Source organism: Gekko japonicus, unplaced genomic scaffold (genome assembly GCF_001447785.1).
Source record: "Gekko japonicus isolate JY-2015 unplaced genomic scaffold, Gekko_japonicus_V1.1 scaffold292, whole genome shotgun sequence".
NCBI lineage: Eukaryota > Metazoa > Chordata > Lepidosauria > Squamata > Gekkonidae > Gekko > Gekko japonicus.
Genome location: NW_015173131.1, coordinates 1,291,185 through 1,318,706, shown reverse-complemented (window position 1 = coordinate 1,318,706; position 27,522 = coordinate 1,291,185). Strand labels below are relative to the sequence as shown.

General features: G+C 45.7%; 1 protein-coding gene across 1 annotated transcript in view; it reads right to left on the bottom strand.

Annotated features, from left to right (window-relative positions):
* Positions 1-630: 630 nt before the first annotated feature.
* Positions 631-27,522, bottom strand: part of LOC107119611 (monoacylglycerol lipase ABHD6-like) — a 29,318-nt gene continuing 2,426 nt past the window's right edge. The window contains exons 2-9 of the mRNA XM_015422130.1: positions 21,345-21,479; positions 17,897-18,053; positions 16,086-16,199; positions 12,776-12,908; positions 6,752-6,909; positions 5,382-5,436; positions 2,338-2,438; positions 631-1,117 (exon numbers count right to left, since the gene is read on the bottom strand). Coding sequence (XP_015277616.1) covers positions 944-1,117; positions 2,338-2,438; positions 5,382-5,436; positions 6,752-6,909; positions 12,776-12,908; positions 16,086-16,199; positions 17,897-18,053; positions 21,345-21,454 — 1,002 coding nt within the window. The 5' untranslated portion in view covers positions 21,455-21,479 and the 3' untranslated portion in view covers positions 631-943. The remainder of the gene's footprint in view (positions 1,118-2,337; positions 2,439-5,381; positions 5,437-6,751; positions 6,910-12,775; positions 12,909-16,085; positions 16,200-17,896; positions 18,054-21,344; positions 21,480-27,522) is intronic.

Genomic DNA, 27,522 nt, shown 5'->3' with positions numbered 1-27,522 from the left:
TAGATGTTTATCCCTAAGCTAAGGACCTCACCAACAGAATTCATTCACATGCCAGGGCTATAAGTTTGTGCAGACAAATTCACTGAAGATACTCTGGGATGATTATCCACAATAGCTAATTCAACCCTCCATGCTCAGAGGCAGCATACCGCTGAATATCGAGTGCTGGGGTCAAACAACAGGGGACAGCTGTACGGCTGTTCTGTTCTTTTCCTTTTGTTTTTCATTTTCCAGTCAGGCTAATTTTAATTCCTATTCTTTCTTCTTTTTGAGTGGCTAATTTGGAAAATTCAATTCACTCTTCCTTTTCTCTGGCTGTTATTTTAGCTCATTCAATTCATTCCTAAGTTTTCCATATTTCTATAGTATCTGGTTCTCTTTGCACCTCACCGTTACTGTTCATCTCTCTGGCAGTACCAATCTTATTTGCAGGGGGCTTCATTTTCTTGGGAGGCATTTTAACGACAACTCCCTACCAATGTTCCCTCTAAGCTGTAGAGTCCTGTGAGCAAAAATTCTACTTTGTGAGCTACTGGCATTAAAGTTGTGAGCAGGTGATTTGGCTACTGCATAAATTAGTTTGCTCTGGAGCCCTCCTTCCTGAGCCAAGACAAAAATCTGTGAGCCGGAGACTAAAAAACTGTGAGCTAGCTCACACTAACTCAGCTTAGAGGGAACACTGCTCCCTACACTTACCCTTTTCTGTTACCTCAGAAATGTCAAATCTTTTCCCCAAACCCTTTTCCCTTGACTATTTGGGATCTTTATTGTAGCTCCTCCTTACGATTTACTTGAAGTCTTCAGACCAGCATGGCTACCCACCTGAATCTAATGTATTTCTTGTAACATTTGTTTTCACAGACTGAAATACATAAGCAAGTACTTCTATATCCAAGGTAACAAGATCAAATGGAAGAAAACATTGTGGTGCATAATTTTTAGTTTATGCCAGTTTCTTATTCTTCACACAAGAAAATGACTCATGGAAGTCCAGTAGGAGCTGTGCAGAAAACTTTGGGAGATCTAGCACAATGGCGTGTCCACATTTCTCCAGGATATGAACTTGGGAATGAGGAATGCCTGCAGCTAAAATTGCTGCTCCAGACGAATCCAGGATCTGTACAGAAAAGAATCAAAATACACCATATCCATCATTGCTTCCACATATAGGATTTGCTCCAGTTTGGCATCCAAGCTGGAGTGGGTATTTTTTTGGACCATTCACACTATGTCTTTTGCCACTGCAATCGCCTCTGCATTTGAGAGGGGCAATGATCGCTACATGGACAATATCACCATCCGGAAGTAGCCCATATAATATGTACAGAATTTTAAAGGTTGTAAGAAATGAGTAGTTAGCAACCCTTGTACATCCTACAAGGATGTAAATGGTGGAATGCAAGACTTCTGGTGAAAGATGCTGTGACGACCTCTTATCTGGGGAGGTCTGGTTTACCTTTAAAGTTCTTATGTTTTATTTTCCTATGGGTAATCTGGCTGCCACCAGGGAAATTTAGGCTTTCCCACACCTATTTCTATAATATTTTCTTCTTCTGGTTTTGGTATTGTGACCCAGGGTCTGGTCTTTCGAAGGACTATGTGTTTCCTGAGAAGAATTTCGTTCAGAACTGTTATCTTAAATAAAAGTAGATTTATTTGATGTTTCACACACTTTTCCCTCTTACTGACAGGGATCTGGGCATGTCGCTTTGTAACAATATTCTCCTGAGACCATATATGGTTACTGTTTCTTTATGCTTTAACTTTTCATAACACACACAAGACTTCTCTCTCTCAGACCTTAAAACGAACAAACTGCTTAACTCTTTTACTAGACAGAACTTATAACAACTGCTTTAACACATCACTCTCCTCTGACAGACTCTGTTCAACCCTCTTTTTCAACTCCCATCTCTATCTAACCGTCACCCTTCAACTGCCACTCTTGACTGACATATCGGTTCATCCACACTGCATCCATTCCAAAACCCCTCCCCCTCTCTGTCACTCACCAACCATATCACTTGCTTGAGTCCAGCACTCTAGAAAATCACATCCATACAAATCAAACTTTTAAAGTCACACACACACAAAACATGAAATCGTTACAGATGCCTAGACCAACGTTTCATTAGGACAAGTGGAGATTCATAAAATATTTTGTGTTTTGTATATTTTGCACTTACCCTTTGTGTTACAAACTAGCACTCTCAATCATACTCTAATATATTGGAATAAATTAAATTGAAATTTACAAAACTGGCCACTGAGGCCAAATGCTTCCCCAATTTGAGTTGTCCCCAAAGACAGAAATATAGATATTCGTAGTGTACTTGCCTGGTCATTTCCCCCCCAGATGATCTGTGTTGGAGCTTTGATCTTGCTCATGTTGTCATGAAGGCCGTACAAGGACTCATCACTGAACATGTCGAAGAAATCTTTTTCAATAATAAAAAAGACATACAGCTAATTCTGGCATTCCTTTTCATACCCATTTAAAAGCCCACCTTCTCCGACTGACTCCCACTCGGTGTCTGATACACAGGAAGTCCACTCAGGCCAGCCCATCATGCTTCTTACTGCCTCCTCCCTCCTGGTTTATGGGGACCGTAGCCACTGAATCTTGTTCAAGGTTCGTCTGGGTGGCTGGTCCAGCTAGCACAGAGGGCTTCAACGGGCTAGGAAGTGGTTGGACCTCCATCCTGCAGAGACACTCACCTGTGGACTCCAAGCTGCCACCCTCCAAAGCTGCCATGTTCTGCAGGGGAACTGACCTCTGTAGGCTGGTATCCCTACCACCCAGGTTCCCTCACCTATCCTGCACCAACGATACTGCCTTAGTTGCCACTGTGCATCCCCTACAAGCAGGGGTCATTTCGTAGAAAAAGAGGTGCAGGAGCTCATTAGCACAACTCATTAGCATAACTTATTTGCATATGCCACACCCCCTGACATCACCGGAAGTGTGTCAGAAGGCAACACCCAACGCTCAGGCTCCACTGGACTGTTTTGGATTGCTAGCTATTGGGGGGGGGGAGAACGTGCAGATCTGTCCTTGCAGAGGAGGGAGAGCTTGTAACCTGAATAAAACTTGGTCTTAAAGGTACCACTGGACTGTTTTGGACCGGGGGGCCGGGGGGAGCTCTGCAACTTACCTGGCTGCTTCTTGCTCTGACTGAGGGCTGCTGGGAGCAGGGGGTGGGGCTTGTTGCATGTGCCCGCCCCCTGGACTCTTTACTGCCGGAGCTCCGCTCCTGTTCACTCCTGCAGGAAATGACCCCTGCCTACAAGTCTTCCACCCCCTGCCAGCTCAGCGTGGCTGTCCTTAAATCCCAGGGCTGGTCTTCCATTGGGATAACCTGGGAGGAGTCTGGGCCCTTACCACCCACACTGGCCTCTCCAGCACAGGGAAATGCCCTTCCCAGTCTTTGCAACTCCAGTTCCCAAATTGGTACCCTCACCCCAGCCAGTGGCCTTCTGGCCATACCCAAGTTATGGGTTTACTGGCTCCAGCTGAGCCCTTTTCTCAGTCTCTTAAAGGTGCCTTGTCCTTCCTTGCCTTGCCTCCCAGTATCACAATCAGTTCTGCTCATCCCATGCAATACATCCATCCATGTAAGTCTGATTATCATAAAGATAATCAGTTCTGGCTCATCCCACATAATACATAAGCCAATGTACTTTCTGGCAAGGAGTGCCCAGGTTCGACTCCCTCTTTCCTTTCCAGTTGTAAGTGGCCTCTCTGCTGGGGACTCTTGCATCCTTTCAGTCCTCTTCTCATCCTTAGTGCAAGACTTTTAAAGGCTTCCCATATATGCTGGGTAGGGGGAGGCAGCATGGTGTAGCCTGATCTCCTCATATCTTGGAAGCTAAGCAAGGTCAGTACATGGAAGGGAGACCACCAAAGAAGACTCTGCAGAGGAAGGCTGTGGCAAACCACCTTTGCTTCTCCTTTGCCTTGAAAAGCCCCTTGGCTGGAGTCTCCATAAGTCAGCTGTGACTTGATGGCCATTTACACACACACACACACACACACACACACCCCTATATGATGAGATATCCATGTTAAAAAGTAGCTGGGAAAGTGTAGTATTATCTGAAAAACGCAGGGCGCGGCCGGGTATCTGATCGCAGAAGGGCTGGTAGTCCCATCGCATCTGACACCCGTCCACGTCCCACCGGATGTTTTCTTGTAAACCTCCGTGGTATGCGCACAAATGCGCATGTGCACAAACACGGTCCTGCTTTGTTGCCACACTTCGTCATCACCGTGTGATCGGCGGCTGACGGCCTGAGCACGGAGCCTCGGGGGAATGTCGGATCGTGATACCGCGCTTCATTTTGCTCCCGGAGCAAAAAGCCTCCCCCCCCCCCCCCCCCGGATTATCTCGCTCGTATGACTGGGGCCATGGTTTGTTTTTCTTTTTGGAATGTGGAATGTATTCTGAACAGAGGTTAGCGAGAGAGACAATTATGTTTGGGAACAGAACGGATTAACTCTCTTTGAAATTCTAGACCGTGACCTTTTGCCTACTTTATCCTATAAAGGAAGGACTCCGTATCTCCTTCAGGGTGCCTTGCATGATCTGCTCTTGCAGACATCAGGATGATCATCCTTAATAAAGACTGTATGCTCTGTTAGCTAAACGTCTTGGGTAGATTTCTCTCTCCCTCAATATGTTCTCAAAAAGGGTGGAGGCCTGCCTATTCTAGGCTGTCCTGTAACAGTAACTGTCTTGTATTGTAACTTAGCTGGACTCATGTTCATGGTTTTTTCCCCCTTAGATGTGTATCTCCTAGGTCGGGACAGCTATTTTTATATGTATGTGCTCTAGTTTAATCTTTAGTAATAAAGCTTCTATCCTGCTTAAGAAAGCCGACTGTGACTCAAATCCTGCTCACAAGACTCAAAGACCACTCTTACACACTAAAAACATGCATGCACAGAGTGGGGGGGGGACCTAAAGTAACTGGACACTCTGCCCTTTGTACTTGCTCCAAAGGCTGTTTTACCAGGGTTTCCCAAGGCACTGGTTATATGATAGGCTGGGTTTTGTATCTTGGGGTGGTGGCAATGAACACACTTTTACATGCAGGAAAACAGGGAACACACATGTGAGAACACACAAATCCAGGACGGGTTTGTTAACAGTGATTGCTTCCATTTTTTTTTTAAAAAAAGCTTGTTTTTAGTATATAGCTCAGCATAGAAGAAATTCCTATGATGCTGTGAGTATGTGTGAAGGGAATCAAGGAGATTTACAGAGATGAACTGTAACTGGATGAAACTCCACAACAGGTAAACCTGAACTCCTACACTCAGCAATCCCCTACTAGCGTGAAGAGCTTTGTGCGCTCATTATTTTTGCTAATGCACTTACATTTTAGGAAAAAATCATTGTTCGGCGCTCGCATATCTAGGACTCCCTTTATGACCTATGAGAAAAAAAGAAGAATCTGTTTCAGGTCACAGGAAGTATAAAGTACTTAGGGGGTGATAGCATGTATAACTTAACATTTCTAATCAGGAGCCAGTATTGCTATTGAGCTTCAGTAGTACACAGTCTCTCTTTGTTCATTCACGGTTCCAGAAGGGTAGCCATGTTCAATCTGTTGCAGCAAAATTAAGCAGGAGTCTTCTAGCCCCCTAAAGTCTAACCATTTTTTTATTGTTGTTTCAACAAAAGCTTTCATGGACAACGGCCCACTGAGTGGATCTTCACTATGCAGTCACTTAATACATAAAATCACAGTGTAGTGAGGGCCCAGTTAATGGTCCATTCTGCATCTAGCATTCGCTCCACTGTTTTACCAAACCCATGCTGGAACAGAAATTCCCCTCTACATTGCATGCCACTTTCACTTCCTTTGATCTCTCAGATTTATGGTACTGTCTACATAGAGCTATGGCGGTTTTATGGCCATACTGTACTGTCAGTACAGGGTTGGCCTGGGGTATTTGAATGTGGTTTTGAGCCACATCTTTTTCTGTTCCAGTGTGGGTTTGGTAAAACAACAGAGCGAATGCTAGACGCAGAATGGGACAATGTATCAGAAAAAGTGGGGTTTAGTCTATAAGAGGTTGCTGGAATAAAAATCTTGTTGGTCTTTAATCTTTCACAACACTCCAGTTCTGTTTGTTCTCAGAGCTGAGCAAGCAGACTTTTCCCCTTCATTCAGGGTACCTGCAAAGAGCCTGTGTTGCTTCCTCCTGGAGGCTTTGTCACTAGACATCCTCAGAGTTCCATGAGTAAGCCACCGAGCTACCCACACCTCAACTTGTAAGGCTGAATTTTCCCATACCATTCTTACTGAAGTTCTTTGATGTATTGTGTGAACACTGGAGGAGGTAGAGCACATATCACCTCCTTAATAATAAAATAAATAAAAACTAAACCAATATCAATACTGTTAAAAAAAACCCATCACAACTTCTTCATAGAAGACTACAGCATGGTATCGTATGTGGCCCACTAACAGCATTTGTTCTTTGGGATGGGGGGAATCAGTAGCAATCGCCTCTCCTTTTGTTGCTGGAAATTATCTTGAAGATCCAAGGGGTAATAAACTCAGAGAAGAACTTTCTGTATTGACATACAATATCATAACAAGAGATCATAAGAACTTCATGTCTGTTCAATGTGTGTGATTTTACCATGCAATTGAGCACAAGGGTTACTTGGGCAAGAATATTATATTCTTTCCCTGTCTGAGTTTTCAGTGGTGCTTTTTCAACTTTTCACTTTTTTACCTGTTTAGGTAGCTTGATTTGATTGTATGTGCCAGATCTGAGCATTTCTTCTCCTTGTTGGGTATTCAAAGGAATGAAAGGAATGTTCTCAGTGACACGGTTTGTACACAGCTCCTTCAAGCGCTTCATGACCTCCGTTTCTTTTGGACACCTTATGCCTAAGGATTAGGAGAGAATGCACAGTTGACAAGGATCAGCACTGTGGTTATGGGGAAGGGAGAGCTCTGTACATGCCAGAGACTAGACTGGGAAGGTAGGAAGAATTACTCTTTGGCCCAGTCTGTATCCAGCATTTATTTATTTATTTATTTACTTACTTATTTATTAGATTTATATCCCGCCCTCCCCAAATGGGCTCAGGGCGGCTAACAACAGAGGCAAATGCCATAACAAACAATTAAAACAGCATAAAAACAATCAATAAATAAAGTGCGGTGCTCTTGATGTTAAATCTTATTACTCCAAGATGGGTTCCATTTATCAACCTACCCTGACAAAGTAAGTTCTTCGGTCATCTAGGCGTCTTCCCAGGGCCGGCTCACTTATAGGTCTAATCCATCGTCAAAGATGGCAACTCGGTGGTGGCACAATGACGACGGCCGTTCCTATGCAAAGGCCTGGTGGAAGAGCTCTGTCTTACAGGCGCTGCGGAACTGTGCCAAGTTCCGCAGGGCCCGGATCTTTTCTGGGAGCTCATTCCACCAGACAGGAGCTGCCTCCGAGAAAGCCCTGTCCCTGGTTGCGGCCAACTTGATGTCCTTGGGGCCTGGAACCACCAATAGGTGCTGCGCCCCAGACCGTAGTGCTCTTGGGGAAACATATGGGGAAAGGCGATCCCTTAGGTACGCTGGACCCTGGCCATCAAGGGCTTTATAGGTAAGAACCAGCACTTTGAAGCGAATCCAGTACACTATAGGCAGCCAGTGCAACGCCTTCAGCACAGGCTGGATGTGGTCCCGTCTAGTGAGACCCATCAACAGCCTGGCCGCCGCATTCTGCACCAGCTGCAGCTTCAGGATTTGGGACAAAGGCAGCCCCATGTAGAGAGCGTTACAGTAGTCCAACCTTGAGGTGACCGTCGCATGGATCACTGTGGCCAAGTCTTCGCGGTCAAGGAAAGGAACCAACTGCCGCGCCAATCGAAGATGGTAAAAGGCTGACTTGGCAGTGGCTGCCACCTGGGCCTCCATCAATAAGGAGGAGTCCAGGAGCACTCCCAAACTCCTAACCCTTGACACCTGCACCAACAGCGTCCCATCGAAGGCCAGGAGAGGGAGCCCCAAACCCGAACCAACCCAGCTTAGGTTTAGGCCCAGGACCTCCGTCTTCACAGGGTTCGCCGCCCAGATAAAGCTGGGTGTCATCCGCATATTGATGACACCCAAGACCCACACTCAAGAAGATGCCTCTGGGACTGCTGTTCCCCTATCGCCACCCTTTGTCCCCGACCTTGCAGGAACAAGGCAAACCATTGAAGGGTGAGCCCCTGAATCCCCATGTCGGCGAGGCAGTGAGCCAGCAGCCAATGGTCGACCGTATCAAAAGCGGGCGACAGATCTAACAACAGCAATGCCGCCACACCACCTCAATCCAGATGCCTACAGAGGTCGTCAGTCAGGGCGACCAATGCCATCTCCGTCCCATGACCCAGGCGAAAACTGAACTGGAAGGGATCTAAGACTGAAGCATCCTCCAGAAAACCCTGTAGCTCTGACGCCACCGCCCTCTCTATAAGTTTGCCCAAATAGGGCAAATTGGACACCGTCCGATAGTTGGCCAATTCAGTTGGGTCCAAAGATGACTTTTTCAGGAGGGGGCAGACCATCACCTCCTTGAGTGCTCCAGGGAACCGTCCCTCCAAAAGGGACTTGTTGATAATCTCCCACAGGGCACCTCGAACCCCCTCGTGGCCCGCCTTAACGAGCCAGGAGGGGCACGGATCAAGGTCGCATGTGGTTGGGCGCACAGATACGAGCCGTCTGTCAACTTCGTCCAGGCTGAGTGGGCTAAAACATTCTAAACCCAGAGCCGAAGGTGTGCAAGGGGACTCAAGTTCACTCACTGTCTCAATTGTGGCAGGGAGGTTGTGGCGGAGCGCCAAGACTTTATCTGCAAAATAGCTCACAAAAGCCTCACAGCCAATGTCCAATTCCCTATCATTTCGCCTGCCCTGGGGCAGGTCTGTCAAAGACCGAATTGTACTAAATAATTGGGCCGGGTGTGAGCTAGCAGATGCAATTGAGGCCGCATAGAAATCTTTCTTTGCAGCCTTCACTGCCATCTCATAGGCTCTCATAAGTGTCCTATAGGATGTTCTTGACGCTTTGTCGCGAGCACGCTGCCACCGTCTCTCTAGTTGTCTCAGCCCTCGTTTCAGCTGCCGCAGCTCCTGGATATACCAGGGAGCACGCCTAGAGCGAGTGCGGAGAGGACGCCTGGGAGTGATCTCGTCAATGGCAGCGGAGAGCCAAACATGCCAGTCCTCCACTAGCTCATCCAATGAGCCTCCAGGGGGCCTTGGATCCCGTATCGCCATCTGGAGCTGCAACTGGTCCATTTGACTCCGCGGGTGAGTGTAAATCTGCTCGCCGCCCTCATAGGTGGTACATTCAGACGGGCCCTCAAGGTCAGGTGGTCCGACTATGGCACTGTCTCAGCAGTGATCCGGTCCACCCTCACTCCCGCCGCAAAGATCAAATCGGGCATGTGATCGGCCCAATGCATGGGGGCCGATACAAATTGCGAGAGCCCCAGCGCCACCATGGATGACACTAGGTCCGTAGCCCGGCTGGAGGTCGCGTCCTCAGCATGGACGTTGAAATCACCCAGGACAATCAGTCTAGGGTGATCCAACGCCCAGCCTGATACGGCCTCCAGCAGGGACGGCAGGCTATTGGCCGGTGCATTAGGCGGTTGGTACACCAACCAAATTGCCAAGCTCTCCTCAGCTTCCAGCATCATGCTGACACATTCCAAGCCTGCGATCTCAGCACTCGGGAGCGCCCTGAAGGAGTAAGTCTCCCAAATGAAAAGTGCCACTCCTCCCCCCTGCCCCCTAGTCCGCAATTGGTAAAGGACTGAGTAGCCCGGCGGGGTCATTTGGGTGAGAGCCACTGTCTCTCCCTCCCTCGCCCAGATCTCGGTCACGCATGCCAGGTCTGCCTGTTGTTCAATCACAAAATCCCGAAGGATTGAGGTTTTGTTGTTGATAGACCTGGTGCTGCACAATACCAATGACGGAGGGAGGTTATGAATCCTGGCCCCACTGCCAGCTACCCTTGGGATGGGTCGTAGGCTGGAAGGGCACCGAGCCATTCTATATCTCTGCGTCCTTCCCTTCCTATGCTGCCTAGACCCACCGCTAAACTTCCCCTTCCCCAAGAGCACCGTAATCTGCTGTTCGGACATCTTTAAGTCACATTGGCCGTCTCCGTTAAACGTCAGACCACCAAACCAAAGACGACAGGAGAGTTCTACTGCTCCTGAACTGCTAGTAAATTACAAGGTGCTGTTATCCCCCAACAAATCATCAAATAACAATACAACTACTAAGAACAGCTATAACACCTATAGCTACAAATACAACAATTCCAGTCCCTGTCCCTAGTAGTTACAATCACACAGCACAACCACCCAGCATTCGCCCACTAGCAGTCAAAATCCACAGCCACCCTCACTCATCCTTCCACAAACACACACTTTTGCCAGGCAGTATTAAATCCAGTTCTATCAGTCTAAAAAGTCCCACCACTCACCACTAGAGGGCCCCGATTGTCTTCGGCTTTTCCTTGCTCTTCAACCACACTACACAGTCCCTGCAGGCTCTGGCTCGCACAGACGATCCCAAGCAAGGCCTCCAGGCCAGATGGCTGCAGACTCCACCAAGGCTGGTGCTCCAACTGTCCCGACCAGTCCCGACTCCCAGCCGGCACCCAAGCACCGTCCCCGGCACGCTCCCCGGGCCACCACTCAGGGCCCGGATGGTCCCCAGAAGAGGAGGGCTGTTGTTTTACCAAACCCACATTGGAACAGAAAAAGATGCGGCTCAAAACCACATTCAAATACCCCGGACCAACACAGTACTGACTGCAGAGTCACCCCTGAATGGCCATAAAATGGCCATAAATCTATGCAGACAGTAACCATAAAACCAAGAGACCAAACAAAGTGAAAGCGGCATGCAGTCTGGACACTGCCTGCTATGTTCTGAGTTATGCTTAAACTGTTGTGTAATGGTTTGTGCATTCTAGTTCCTCCATTTTTGATTGGCCACCTAATAAAGACCTTCTAGTGGTCCTGAAGCCAGACAGTGTACCCAATCAGGAGGCTCCATTTAGGTCCATCAGAGCTCACAGAAGTAGCAACATTGTATATAGTTCAGTACTGGAATGGTATAAGTATGGGTGCCGCTCTTAACAGAGCAGATTAGAGCTGAGCAATGTTATGAATAAAAGCCTCGTTATTGATCATCGCCTCCTGCCTGTCAGTACTTAAAATTGGCGACGAGGATAGGATCCCAGGCCTAACCAAACAGGGAAGTCACTCTCTGCCTGCCCAGACTGAAATCACTGAGGGTGCCTAGAGCTGAATCACTACGGGCATGGCATCCAAGGGCCATATCGAACCGTTCGACCCCAAGGTTGGGAACTGGGAATCCTACCTCGACTGTTTTGAAGGAGACAATGTCTGCCACGCCACCTTTTTGAGTACCTGCAGCCAGGCAGTATTCGACATTGCTCGGGACTTAGTAGCTCTGTCTATATTACTGGGAGGAGCTGTGGTGGCTCAAGTGGTTAAGATGCTGAACTGCAGGCTGTGGAAGGTCAGTAGTTCAGCAGTTCGAGACCCGAGTGTGCCGCATGATGGGGTGAGTTCCCGTCTCTAGTTCCAGCTCCTGCCAACCTAGCAGTTCGAAAGCAAGAAATTGCAAGTAGATAAATAGGTACCACTTCAGTGGGAAGGTAACAGCGTTCCGTGCGCCTTGGTGTTTAGTCCTGCCGGCCACATGACCACGGAAATGTCTTCGGACAGCGCTGGCTCTTCGGCTTTGAAACGGAGATGAGCACTGCAACCCTAGAGTCGGACTCGACTGGCTTTCGAGCAAGGGAACCTTTACCTTTTACCTATATTACTGGAGACATCCCTCAGCGTCATTGAGGAACAGCTCAACAGCTATTTCACGCCTAAGACGTCTGCTGCCGTACACCGATATGCTTTCCACCAACGAAGCCAGAAAGAGAACGAGTCTGTCACGGAATACATTGCCACATTGAGAATGGCTGCTCGTGACTGCCAGTTCCCGAATTTAAAGTCAGCCCTGATGGATCGTTTGCTCTGCGGCCTTAGAGACGACAGCATCAGGCGAGCACTTCTTTTACAAAAAAGAATTCACTTATAAATCAGCACTCGAAGAAGCACTGAGAGTGGAGGCCGTCAACATTTCTCTTCATGAACTGCGTTTAAGTGCTCAGAGTCACACGTCATGCCGCACCGACGCTGTTCACCATGGCATTGCCACAGACTTGTCTGATTCCAAACATCAGTTTGGGTGCCGCTCTTATCAGAGCAGATCAGGGCTGAGCAGTGTTATGAATAAAAGCCTCGTTATTGATCATCGCCTCCTGCCTGTCAATACTTAAAACTGTCATAAAATCCGACAATCAAAGAGAGTGAAAGTGGCATGCAATGTAGAGGGGAATTTCTGTCCCAACGTGGGTTTAGTAAAACAGCGGAGCAAATGCTGGGTGCAGAATGGGCCACCGTTGCTGACTTTCCCAATATGGATCTAGCAATCCTATGTAGACAGGAGCAGATATCCTGGCCACTACTTTCCGAGGGCACAACTAAACGTGATGGTGGCCATGGGATGGCCACCAAAGCCATTTTAGGAGCAGCTGTAGTTTTTCAAAAACTGCTTTGATGCCCCAGTCCAGAGCCCCAGGAGCTCTTGTCCCCCCTCCCTCCAATATCTTCTCAAGTGCTGAAGCAGCAATGGGTTTCCCTGAAGTGGATTTAGACACTCACCAACTGGGCAAAGGAGAGACAAGCCACAGACTTCAGATGGATAGTTAGCAGCATAAAGCCCAGCAAACAGTCCACCCATGGAGATGCCAACCAGGTGAAAAGGCTTTCTGTTCAGACCAATGCACTCCACAAACTGAAATAAGAAGCATAAACAAAGGGAACATGAGAAGCTTATGCAACAGACAAACAAGTTCATCTCATCCGGCATCCTGCTTCAAACAGTGGCCAATCAGATGTTCCCAGAATACCTGCAAAGCAGGACATAAACTGTTGGCTATTGTAACTCTGCATGCAGGAGGATCTGGAAAGAGTTAAGAGAATTCTCTAACTCAGGAATTCTCCTTCTCTTTTACACGGGCTTGGAGCTGTAGCAAGTCAAGTTCTTGGGGGGGGGGTATTTTTGCATTTTGTGTATGTGTGTGTTCCCATGCCTGGAAGTCATGGCAACCTCTGGTGACTCCTACTGGGGCATGGAGGACGTTCAGAGAAGTGGCTTGATACAGCCTGCCTCTGCCTCCTCGCCGTGGTATTCTTTGGAGGTCTCCCATCCAAATACTTGCCAGGGTCGGCCCTGCTTAGCTTCCAAGATCTGCTGAGATTGTGCTTGCCTGGGCTATCCAGGTCAGGGCACAAGTTAACTTTTTGAAGTTTATCCCTTCACAATACCTAGATGAATATGCCATGTAAGATATGCTTCTATTTTTGTAAGAAAAAAATTATTTCTCTTGTTACCATTGGAGTCAAATCATCTTTGTAATTTGTTTGAACAGCATTTTCCCCTTAACCAGGAAATGTGGAGGATCAGGGATACTGCATAACCCTTCTGTGCTTCCAAGGCAAATGTTTTTTGTTTTTTTTACATTTAACCCAATATAAACCACCTTGCTTTGGAGTCAGGAGCCATGGCATCACATGCAATCAACAAACAAGGGAAAGACCTTGGCTCTGTATATCTGAGAATTAGGCATGTATGGAAGTGGATTGGCAATGAGACAAAGATACTGTTATTCACACTAGAACTGTTCTCAGGATGGGTCCCACTTGGACAAAACATTGCAATGTTGACACCCAAAGAGGGACACTGAATAGAGATTTAGTGTGAGTGATTGAACCTTAGGCTATCTTATTGATTTACTTACAATAATATTAATATCAATGGAAACATTCATCTGCACCCCCCAGGACCATCTTCTGGAACCAATCAGCCAGATAAGAATTAAACCACCAGAGTGCAAGTCCCCACAATATTCATTTCAGCTCATCAGTCCAGAAGGATACCGTGCTTGATAATATTATGAACTGCAAAGCAGGCTGCAGCCAATGAGTCTGTTGTGTATTAAGATAAACTACACATGCGCTTGGGTTCTCACGTGGTCAGGTGACCAAGCGCAGCTTAAGGTTCTATAACAATAGCAGGCAAGGAACCGAGAACTAGCCTATCGGCCACCTCGGATCCTACGCCCAGCCTATGATGGATAGCCACCATGTAAATAGCCTATCATGGGAAGTGGGGTGTGTGTTTGGTGTGGTGTGTTTCACAGATTTAAGCAGGGTCACGGACCTGCAAGTTGATTTGTGTTTTGCCAGTAAACTATGAGCTAATCGCTTACACACGTCTGAACCCAGTATATTATAGAGTCTCAAAAGGAACTCCATCCCCATGCATATCACCAGCACCAGTCATTTATAAGGTGACCAAGGCAGCTTCAGTTTTAAAACTGGGTATTAATCCAAATCTAACTTGGTCCAAATACTCTAGAGAAGATGCTCAACCACCAGCCTTCAAGTATCTGGCCCCTCAAATGAGATTATTGCTACAGGGAGATCATTATTAATCATACTTGGGTCTACAAACAGGTGCAAGATTTTATGACCAATAAGGCTGGCAGAAAACCAGGTGATAAAAAACTATTCCCCTTAGCAGGGTTCCTCTTAGCCGCTTCTTTATGTGGGTTCATGCAACCACAGTCATAATAATTTCAACCTTTAGCTGATCTGCAAAAATCTCTGGCCAAAAAGCAAGCACTCTACCTGTAATGTATTCAGATGCTGCCCTGAATGCATGGGGATGAAGTGTGAATCATCCCATAGAGAAGCTATGCTAAGCTTCAGACGTCGGCTAGGATTCGCGCCGAAAAGTATTGTGTCCAATCACATTTGAACGGTCTGTGGTGGGAACGTTGTGATTGGGCTATTATGCGAACAACCTGATAGGTTGGAACTTGTATAGTAGGTGTGGCTACATTAGCCCGGAATGTTTAAATACCGAGCAGCTGAAATGGACAAGCTGTTCGGGCTATGAGGAGTTGTACCGTGTTGGAGAAGTTGATTGTCGAGCTGAGTTTTGCTGAAATCACTCTCTGACTACTTTGTTAAGTACGGACTTAACACTACCTAATCTGAAAACATCTGAATACCTCTAGAGCAGAGGTCCCCAGTTTTGTTGAGCCTGTGGGCACTTCTCGAACTTTAAGAATTGAAAGTGGGAGCCACCATAAAATGGCTGCCTTGGGGATCAGATGCAATCACAAAATGGCTGCCACAGCACAGGGTAATGGGACCAATCATAAAATGTTGGGAGATTCCAGCCAGCCTCATCTTATGATGGGGACAGCTGTTTCTGAATGCTTGCTCCCTGCAGACACAATGGCCGTGGCCATATTGGCGGCTTGGTGCGATATGGTGCCACCTCTAATTGAACCGGTTTAAAGTGTTGTGGGACATATCAGCCACACAGCACACCCTGCTGCGGGTTAACCATGGAGACATCCCGTGGTAAAGCATTCACGTTATTACAGCACCTCATCCACAGAGTGCAGTGCAAAAAAAATTCCAAAATTCATGCACACGGCAGAACAGATCTGCAGGTTCAGACTGCCAAGTCCATTCTGCACGCGCTCCCCTGTGCTCAGACATCTGGCCATGCGCAATGACTGCATGGGGAACCTAAAACACCACTTGTGATGTGGTGCCTTTTTAACCCGGCTCCAAGTCATCCTATGATGGGGAAAGTATGGCTGGGGGACACCTGACAGATGTGGCTGTCTGACTGCGCCCATTTGATCCGGAGGGGGGAGGAGTGGCCGTGTCAGGCCAAACTGCCCGTGTGATCACAGCCAAAGGCTCCTCCTGGGCCCTTCTGAAACACTTCCTGCTACAATGGGGTGGAGGAAAGTCAGCACCAGCTATTTGCTTTGGGGAAGAGGTGCTCTGGGGAAGAAGCAAATGGGCAGTGAGAAACCTTCCAGTGGGTGTCATAGCGCCCATGAGCACCATGTTGAGGAATCGTTGATCTAGAGAGAGGCCTTACCTGGTGTAACCTTTTAAGCTGATCAGAGGCAGTATAGCTATCTCCTGGCAAGCAAGTGGTATCCCCATGACCAGGCATATCAACAGCAACCACATGGATGTTCTTAGGGAAAAACTTAAGGGGGGAAAAAAAATACCAGAAATGAGGGTCTCAAGAAGTGAAAGCACAGGTAATACATATCAGCCTCATTATCATGAAATTGTTGGGACATATTACATCCCTTTGTCACTGCCTCCACCTATATTTGGGTTTTTCATTCAGTAATTTTTTGGACTGCTAAAGGCTCAGGGATCTTCACTAATAAGACTTTTTAACTTGGGGGGGGAGGGTTGAACATACCTATAAAGTGGCACATTTCCAAGTGTGTGTGTGTGTGTGTGTGTGTGTGTGTGTGTATATATATATATATATATATAAATAAAACATCATTTATACCCTGCCTTTCTCCCCAGTGGGAACCCAAAGCAGTTTGCATCATTCTCTCCTCTCCTCCATTTTATCCTCACAACAACCCTGTGAGGTAGGTAGGCTGAGAGTACATGACTGGCCCAACCACACCCAGCAAGCTTCCATGGCACGAGTGGGGATTCAAACCTGGGTTTCCTAGATCCTAATCCAGCATGCTAACCACTACACTGCACTGGTTCTCATACAAATCTGATAAAACTGGGGGGGGGATTAATTTCCCTCTCAAAATCAAAAGGACGTTTAAGTTGTTTTAGAAAAATGAAGCTCGTATATGGAAAGGAGATATTTTCAAAGTTCAAAGCATGTTCCGAGAAGATAAGCAGGAAGCATATGTTATTGAAGAATATGATCTAGGGTTGCCACCTCTGTCATGTGAAATTCGTGGAGATTTTGGGGGTGGAGCCTGGGGAAGGCAGAATTTGGGGAGGGGAGGGATCTCAGCAGGGATGATTCCATAGAGCCTGCCCTCCAAATCTGCCATTTCCTCCAAGGGAACTCATCTCTCTTGCCTGGAGATCAGCTGTGATCCCAAGAGATCCCTAGCCACCCCCTGGAGGCTGGCAGCCCTATGATCACACACACACTTTATACACTGTATCAGGGGTCATTTCGTAGAAAAAGAACTAGGGGGACTCATTAGCATAACCCATTAGCATATGCCACACCCCCTGACATCACCGGAAGTGTGTCCTCCCCACAGCCGGCGGCGACCTCCAGCGGGCACCAGCAGGGAGCTCCAGGCCCCGCCCTCCCGCACCTCACCCGGGGGGATGGCGTCCCCCCGCGTCCCCCCCAAAATGACCCCTGACTGTAATGATATAATCAAAGCTTCATGCCAACAAAGGTTGTGTGTGTGTGTGTGATATAATCAAAGCTTAAATTTCACTTCTAATGTAATCCTATGTCTGTGAGAACTTTCTGACAACTGTTCATGGTACAGTTTAATGTTGAAGCTGAAGAGGAAGGCAGTGCATGGACGTAGGAGTGGATGAGCAAGGCAGAGGTGAAGAAAAAAACACCCAGAGTAAGGACAGGAACTGATGTCCCCCCGCCCCAACGACTAGAACCGTCTGCTACCCGTTGGTTGCCGAAGCATCATCAGATATGGCAACTTACACATTTCCAACTTCTCCTGTTCAATCCATAAAGGTTAAAAATGTGTTTGTTTGTTGGGTGAGGTCATGAACAGGCAGAATGCTTTCAGCACTGAACACCTCTGAATGCAGGTCCCTAACATACTGGAGCTAGCTGCCTAGGGTGAATCTCTCCTTGTCCATTGGTACCTCAACAATGCTCCTCAGTAACAACAGCATTATCTGCTTCCCAAAAAAGTTTAAACTTACCAAGAGGGTAATTAACCACATGTCTTTGTTAAGTGTGAGCCCATGTAGCATCAGAATGGAAGGCTGAAGGCCAGGCTTCCCACAGGACACGTAACTGAACCTGTAGCCATTATGCTCAGCATATCTCACTTGCAACCCAGTTCTCTGTCGACCATACCTAAAAGCAAAGAGGACAAGATAAATGGGCAGGACCTCATCGTGGCCATCAATCAATCAATTAGTTTATTATGGTCAAAGATCCATCGAACAGCATATCGTGGCCATCATTTTTTGTATATTTCTCTAGCGTTTATCACCTCCCCCCCTGTAATGGTTATTGGTCCTCCTCCCTGATTTTGGTGCTGTTTCTTTCTGTGATTTTTAATTTTATTGAATTATTTTATAAGTTTGAATGTTGTTTTTCATTGTTCAAATATTGTAATGTTTTTATGTTCACTGCTTTAGGGTCCCTAATTGGGTGAAAAGGTGGCATAAAAATGTTATAAATAATGTTTTTTAAAAATACTATGCTAAATTAGGACTCTTTTCCCCCTGACACCTAATTTCCTGTGGAAGGTGATCAAGTCTTAGGATCCCCCTCAAGAGTAGGCTCAGGGTATTTCGCTCGTCTGGCTGTGAAATAATCCACTTTCAATGCACTTTCAAACTGGATTTTGCCAGTCCACACATAGTAAAATCTAGTTAGAAAGTGCATTGGAAGTGGATTATCTAGGCTGCAATCACACACATTCAACAATCCACTTACTGTGTGAACTGGCAAAATCCAGTTTGAAAGTGCATTGAAAGTGCATTGAAAGTGCATTGAAAGTGGATTATTTAGTGTGTGTGATCGCAGCCTTAGTGTGTGTGATCGCAGCCCAAGCATCATCTTCCTGTGTTTATGCCCCCCATGCACATACACTTCCCCACCACCAAAGAAGCACTTGACACTGGCCCTGGCTCACACTTGCCCTATTTATTTGTTTATTTCTGACCCACTTTTTCCTCAGAGGTCAAGGCAGATGCCAAGAAAAATTACATTACAAACTCAGCAGTTTCAGCAGATGCCACTATCAAGGTTTCACAAAAGTATAAAAAATAACACTGCAGAACCTTGATTATCAAAAGTGACTGGCCATAACTTTGAAACTACCCAGCCATACAGGCTAAGGGTGTGCACTTCAAAAATTATTATTTTAATTCCACATCAGAAAGTTGGGAAGGGCATAATTATCATTTTCATATCGGGTCATTCCAGAAAGTTGTGCCGGGGGGGGGGGGGGGGGGAACCCTTTTGAATCCATTTTAATAAATGTTGGAAGAAATGCTTCCAATTCAGTGCAAACAGTAATCATGCCCTTTCTGAACTTAACCAAAAAAAATTAAAATGGCAATTTTTGAAGTTCCCCCTTCCAAGAGGCAGCAGAAGCGGGGGGGGGGGGAAGGGAGACAGAAGCCATGCCTACCACCTGTTGAAAATAATGACCCTTTACAGTTTGAACGGCCAATGAAATGTGGACCAGCTGGGACATGCTCACTCCTCCTAGACATTTGCTGCCTTTGTGACACAATTCTCATTTCTCAAATGTATCAGGAGTGAAATATCAGAACCTGGAATTTTGGAGAGGCCTTAAGTGCTACCAGATATTGCTGATCCGATCCAATGCCGCAAATATAAAGGATTATATTGGGTCAGCAGAACCTGACTGCACACCCCTAATGCAGGCATAGAGATCCCCTCCAGATGAATTCTGGGAGCTCATTCCTAAACTGAGTGCTATGCTAGAAAGAGCCTGACTGGGCATCTAAAGTGTGTGGCATCTGAAAGATGGCGCCATGAACAGGGATTGCTTCACAGGCCAAAACTGGTATATGGGAATGGGGAAGGAGAAACAGTCTGTCAGATATGCCAGCCCCAGTCCTTGATCTACGCTGGTTCACCACCCAAGTAACCCAAGAGGCAGATGGTGGCAATGGGGCTGGGGGAAGCAATGGCCATGGCTAGTGCCTATTATTGTGTTCACCTTGAGGTGACATGGGAGGAGGGTGCTCAGGGCAACCTTGAGTTGGCCCTGGCCATGAAGAGCTTTCTAGGTAAGAAACAGCATCTGGAATTGATCCTGGAAGCTAAACAACAGGGAAATACCAAAAAACGAATGTATAGACTGTTATATGATCCTTGTTTACTCTGTATTTTAGTTTAGAACACCCCTCTTTGTAATTTGTAGAGATAAAAAGCAATAAAAATGTTTTTTAAAAAGGAAGCATGAAAGTAGCCAGAGCACATTATACTGGCCCTAAAACTAACATCATATGCACAGAGTTCAAGCCAAAACTAAGGCAGCTCATGCTACACAAACTAAAGCTTTCACATTTTCTGGAAGGGCAGTCAGATTTGGAATATGTAGTGTAGAGGATTTTCAAGACTGTATCAGTGTGACCAGGTAAGCTGGGTCCAGAAGGAGAGCAAGTTACCAACTTGGTAAAGATGAAGAAAGTCACTCTGAGTAACTGATACAACGCCTAAGCTCCTAGTATCACTGGCTAAAGAGAGCCAAACTCCATCCCAAGTTGATAAATCAATCCATTTCAAGAGATCAGTCTTCCCAACAACATCATCACATCTGAAGTTAGTTTCCGCTTCCTCCACTGCATCTTCTTGATCACAGCAACTAGGCACTGCAACAGCTACTTCTGGAGGCTTAGTTATAAAATCTATGAAGATGGTTTGGGTTCAGCTGAAGCAAGATGCTGCAGCTCGCTTGCAGATGCACCATTTAGGCAAATATATCTCATGTTTTGTGCAACTCTACACTGGTTGTCAGTCTGTTTGCAAACTAAATTCCAAGTACTGGTGCTTCACCCATAAACCCCTGCATGTCATGGGACCAGGGTATCTGATAAATAGATCACTGCCTCCCCGACACTGTTACCTATCCCCCTGACCCTCATTAATATTAGCTATGATTTCACCCCACCCACCCCAAATTGTTTGGGTTACATTAGACCAGAGGGATGGGACAGCACCCTCCCAAGCACTTGACTTTAGGAATGCCAGGAATGTGGGGACCTCAAAAATGTTTGGCCTCAGGATGTCAGATGTGAAGGGAAATGCATATCTTTTCACGTTGAAAGGAAGGCTTCTTTTTCCTATCTTTTTTTTGTCTGAGATTTACTTTGCCAAAATGTGGAGTTGTGTATGCATCCAGTCTTGTGTTTTGAATGTGCATGTGTAGGGGACACAGATGTGACAGGCCTAGCACAGGGTCAGATCTGGGCAACATCACTAGAAGCAAAGGTTTCACAGTCACAATTATCAAATAACCAAACATCATAACTGTAGCATGGCCCACAATTCTGCACATGTGCCAATAATCACATATTCATAGCACTATTTGATGAAGGAGCTTTTGGCCCATCAACAAGGCCTGAAAAAATTTCCCAGAAACTGTCCTAGATAATGACTTACCATATCCCAAACTTAAGCAGCACTGAAGGCCACAGGAAGTAAATGGTGAAGAAAATAATCAATAAAATGCCTATGCATATCAGAAGCAGTTCAAGTAAAATGAAGTCCATGCTTGCTTGTTAAGTTCTTTCCTGTCTGCACATAGTTAAAAAAAAATCAGACAATGAAGAATTGGAAGAAGGTGAACTCTTAGGAATGCTGAGAAGAAGAAACCTGCAGGACAAAAAGGTTTGTAGATTCAAGCTAGGGTTTCCATATGCCCACTGGAGACTGGGAGATATCCCCCACATTAAAAACAACAACAACACTAGACGTATTTCTGCAAACTTAAAAACATAAGAAGAGCCCTTCTGGATCAGACCAGTGATCCATCTAGTCCAGCATCCTGTCTCACACACCAACCAGTTCCTATGGAGGGCCAACAACAGGGCACAGTCGCCGAGACATTCCCCTGATGTTGCCTCCTAGCATTGGAATTCAGAGGTGGATTGCCTCTGAATATGGAGGTTCCCCTCATTCACCATGGCAAGCAGCCACTGATAGACCTATAATCCATGAATCTATCTAATCCCCTTTTAAAGCTGTCTATTCTGTCATCACTACATCTTCTGACACCAAATTCCACATTTTAATCATTTTCTGTGTAAAGAATTATTTCCTTTTGTCTGTCCTGAATCTACTGTCCATCAGCTTCTTTGGATACCCTCAAATTCTAGTATTTTGGGAAGGGGAGGGAATCTCTTGGTCAGCTCTCTCTACCTCATGCATAATTTTATAACCCTTTATCATGTCTCCCCTTAGTTGTCTCTTTTCTAAAGTAAGAAGTCCCAGACTCTTCAGTCTTTCCTCATACGGAAGGTGCTCCAAACCCTTAATAATATATTATTAGAGCCAGTTTGGTGTAGTGGTTAAGTGCGCAGACTCTAATCTGGGAGAACCGGGTTTGATTCCCCACTCCTCCACTTGGACCTGCTGATGTGACCTTGGGTCAGTCACAAGCTCTGGCACAGCTGTCCTTGAAAAAGAGCAGTTTGTGTCAGAGTTCTCTCAGCCCCACCCACCTCACAGGGTGTCTGTTGTGGGGAGGGGAAGGGAAAGGAGTTTGTAAGCCACTCTGAGACTCCAAGTGAAGGGCGGGGTATAAATCCAATCTCTTCTTTTCTTCTTCTTCTATTAGAGGGTTGCAGAGCTAGAAGTACAGAAAAGGGCTGCGGTGCTATTGTCAGATGTAAAGCCTATTGTCAGATGTAAAGCCAGTTACCATGTCAGATTACACAGGGAAGCCATTGAAATTCATAAACATAAACACAATTTCAACAGGAAAGAAGAGAGCTTAAAAATAAATAGGGCATGGTTTACTGTCCTGAAAACCACTTTACATCTGACAATAGCACTACAGATAAGATTAGAATTTCAACAGCCAATCCACATGCAAAAGAACCTCCTCAGGAAACAGGAAACCTCCTCAGGAAACAATCCATATACAAAAGAACCTCCTCAGGAAAGCTCCTCCATTAGCATGTTCACAGTCTGGGGAACTCCTACAAGATAATGACTCAGCCCTACCCCACCTTCCTGAGTAGATAGAAATTACCTGCTTACCATTTTTCTTCTCATCTTGACACAGAGAGTACTCCATCTTTCTGTGTTATACCTCTGAGGATGCCAGTCACAGCTACTGGCGAAATGTCAGGTCCTACAATGCCAAGACCACAGCCATACAACCTGGAAAATCTACAACAGCTCATGAGAGTGTCTGCCCAGTGCTGTACTGCTGGCTCTCCAGTGCGCCCATACAGGTTTTCCTTTGCACACACACCCCAGCCCATGGGGTCTTGCAGTGAGAATACAATGACTCAAAGCTTACCAGCTGCTGTCCTTTATACAGTTTATACAGTTTATATCTCTGGTACCTGGCATTGTTTTATGACACACAGTGCCCGGCCCAACAAAGTGACATTTATGTCAGATCCAGCCCTCATAGCAAATGAGTTCGACACCTCTGATCTAGACTCCTATTTAAAAATTGGTGTAATATTTGCTGCTCTCCAGTCTTCTGGTACAGTGGCTGAATTTAGTGATAGGTTACATGTACAGGTCACATTTGAGTTCCCTGTGAACTCTTGGGTGTATGCCATCAGGACCTGGAGACTTATCAGTTTTTTTATTTCCCCAATAAGTCTAGAACTTCATCTCCTGTCACTTCAATTTGACTCAGTTCTTTAGACTCACATCCTGAAAACAGTGGCATGGCATGGCGTGATGCCCCTTTTCCACTCACACAGAGTGCCTACCACCTTCTACAACTTCTCTTATTCAACCTCTCTCTCTTATTCAGGTTATGGGTTATATGTGGGTTGGGACGTCACACTCGCCACCCTTGTCGTCTCTTTGAAAACTGACAGAGAGTCATAACCATCTCACACCTCGGGTTGGAGTGGGGCTGTGGCTCAGTGGTAGAGCATATGCTTGGCATACAGAAGGTCCCAGGTTCGATCCCCAGCATCTCCAGTTAAAGGATCTGGCAGTAGGTGACATGAAATTGATACGAATGCTGAGTTTAACAGCATCGTGGTCACTGTTCCCAACTGGTATAACAACCCCTACATTTCTCGCCAGGTCTTGAGACCCACTCAGAACCAAGTCCAAGATCACTGACCCTTTGTTTGACTCTATGACAACTGTTCCAGTGTGCAGTCATTTACAATGTCTAGGAATCTCATTCCTACAGCATGACTTAAGCACATCTTTATCCAGTCAATGTGAGGGTAGTCTCCTAATATAATAACATAATCTGTTTTAGTCACCTCCATTATTTCCTTCTCCATCTCAAGATAATCCTCAAAGGTTTGGTCACGTGGGCGATAGTACACCCCCACTTTTAAGTAACCCTTAGGGCCCAGTATTTCCACGAATATAACTTCTGTTGGGGAGTTAATTCCCCTGATATTTTCTAATTTATTTGATTCTATGCCCTCTTTGATATACAATGCAACACGTCCACAAACCTGTCCCTTCCTGTTGTGCCAAAGGATTGGTCTTCAACTACAAGGATAAAAAAGAAAAGATAGACTCTGTTTTAAAAGCGAAGCTGTTCTTGGAACAGCAACAAAGACCAGCGAATAAAAAAGATACAGCAGAGGAACAAAACATCAAAGAAAACAGCAGCACACATGGGACAGAAGAATCCGAATCAACAGCGAGGAGTAATCCAGAAGAAGACTCTGAATCAGAATTAGGGGAGGCAGTCCCAAAAGTCCTGAAAGTCAAATGGAAATATACAAAGAATAAAGATAAAGGAAGGAAACAGATTTCGTAGAATTGTAAAAGTCTAAAAATCTTATTGTCTGTATTTACTTGATTCAATTACAAAATTACCAGTCTGTAATAGAAGCAGTAGAAATTAGCTATATTCCAAAAACTAGAAGGCTTCATGTGGAGGAGTGGGAAATCAAAGCTTAACCACTCTTAACCACTACACCACACCAGCTTTCTACCTATGAACAGCAAACCCTAAGTAGTCAATAGAACCTATCTAGGCAGGGGGGCATGGTGGCTGAGCTTCTAGCTGGCTGCATCCCTCTCACATGTCTACTATTCCCACTGAGGAATATCAAATCTGCTCTCAAAAAACAAAACTAATTTAGAAACAAACTTTAATGCCGGGTATGGAAAGGACTAGGGGGAAGAAGGGGGCAACCCCCCCTACACACCCCCTTGGAAGACTAATACAGACTCAGAAGAGATGTTTCTGCCAGAGGATATAGCGATGGGAGGAAACAATTCTGACTCACGTTACCAGACCATGATTCTGCATGCTTTGACAGAGATAAAAGATGAACTTAAAAATGAAATAAAGACTTTGAGCTGAGATGTCGGACAATTGAAAAAAGAATTTGGCCAGCTCAAACAAACAATAGAGCCGATAAATAAGAAACTCGATGAACTCACCACAACAATGAGGATGACGGAGAAGAAAGCTGAAGCAGCATACCAGAATGCGAAGAAAACAGCAGACAAAATGAAGGAGGTAAAGGATTTTGAGGCTTGGTCCAAAAATAGAATCATACTCCAAGAGATTAAACTAAGAGAAAGGAAGGCCAAACTCCGTGGGGTCTCATTAAACTTTACCAAAACAGAAGATCTCACTGCATCTTTAAATAAATGGCTGTGGCAGATACTTCATTCAGCAGGGGAATCAGAGACCTCCGAAAGAATCATCACCTATGCCTTCTGTTTAAACGTGTCAAAAAGAGCTCCTGAAGATGCCACACCAGATATCCTGATTGAATTCACAGAGGTAGAGATCAAAAATAAACTTTTTAAAACTGCAAGAGAAAAAGAGGGTCTGTGGCCTGAAGACACGATTGTTTTTCTATTTGGCGACGTCCCAGCTGAGGTACTTCTCACGCGAAGGAAGATTCGAGATACAGCAAGGACACTGAGAGAACATGGAATTCAATACAGATGGCTTGCACTAGGCCACCTACTGTCAACTTAAATGGCAAAACTTTCACAGCACACAACAAGAATACTGGGAAGAAGCTATTGGAAGCAGTGATTTAACAAATAGATGGAGGCGTTTGAAAGGAGATACTTTGTTTAGGCAAACAGTATAATAAATCATGTTGAGAGCAATTAAATGAGTATAAGAAGGGAATTTAGAACTATATCTTAAGCGACAACTATTCAGTAATAGTATACAAAGTGATAACCAATACAGAAGTAGAATTGTTATAACTAGAGGGCATGGTAAGGAGGTGGAGGGTGTGCTCCCCCAAAGACCTCTGGTAGCAGAGAGGAGGGGCATCCTCCTTCTGAAGGAGTTCCTCTTCAGCCCCTAGTATCAGAGGCAACCCTGTACAGCTTTCCTTGTTAGGTATAGAAGAAGATAGAATAATAGAGACTGAGCGTATAGAACAGAAGTTAGAAGAATGAGGAACAAATTATTGAAGAATTAAAGGATGTATTAATGGTCAGAACATGATTTAAAGGGAGTTGTATGGTGGTTTCATATGTGGGTAGGATATGGGAATAAGAAAAAGAAGAGAATACAAACTGGATCTGGATTAAGTTTAATTTGTTGGTTATACAGATGGAATGTAACCTTATTTTTTGTTTAAATTATAATATATAATATATAAGGGTATGAAATACTTTTATGAAATATATAAAAGAACCTATCTAGGCATCACATGATCAAAGCCAAAAGGATGTCCAGTTGCTGATGAGAATGGCTGCAAAAAGAAAGTCTAGTTATTTGATGCATGTAATAGGAAAACGAGCAGACCCAACATGAGATAAATTGACTCAATCAAGGAAGCCAGGGCCCTCAGTTTGCAAGACCTGAGCAAGGCTGTTAACGACGGGACACTACGAAGGTTTGAATTAACAGTCCCCATAAATCGGAAGTGACTTGATGGCACTTAACAGACACACACAGGCATTACATCTCTCCCTTATTATAATTGAATAGCAACGTTCTATATTGAACATTCTAAATTTGGCCCCTTTAGTGTTAGGCCGGAAGAACTGCCACTCAGAAGACACTGGCTGGGTTGACTGGCTGCTTTGTGCAGTCCCGCCCAGCGTTCCAAGGTCATTTGCATATGGAAGCTGATTGGACCTCACTCCATTCCACACCTCAAACTCACCCCCCCCACAAGGCAGTTGGAATTTTCAGTTGCATAACATACCTCATAGGGGAGCGAATGATGTCAGCTGCTCTGGTTACCACTGCAGGGAAAGGCAGCCCTTTCCCTAGGCAGAGCCTGTGGGGGGGTTGTAAAACTTAAGACAGACAGGCAGATAAAGGTTGGCTGATGGTAGCCAGGAAAGGACATAGGGTTGCCAACTCCAGGTTGGAAACTTCCAGGATATTTTAGGGATGAAGCCTGCTGAGGGTGGGGTCTGAGGAGGAGGAGGAAGAGGGGGGACCTCAGACAGATACAATGCCATACTGCCCACACTCCAGACAAGCTGTTGCCAGTCTCCAGGTGACAGCTGGAGAGATCTTAAAGCTTTGGTGCTAATCCAAAGTGTTGCAATTTATTGACAGAGTAGTGTTTTGGAAAACCTTTAGGAATTGTTTGGTGCATTTACGATGGGGCTCCTGGGGAACTATTGTTGCCAATCTTGGCCCAGCAGCCATCAAACCATTCTCTTCAACCCCCTGCTG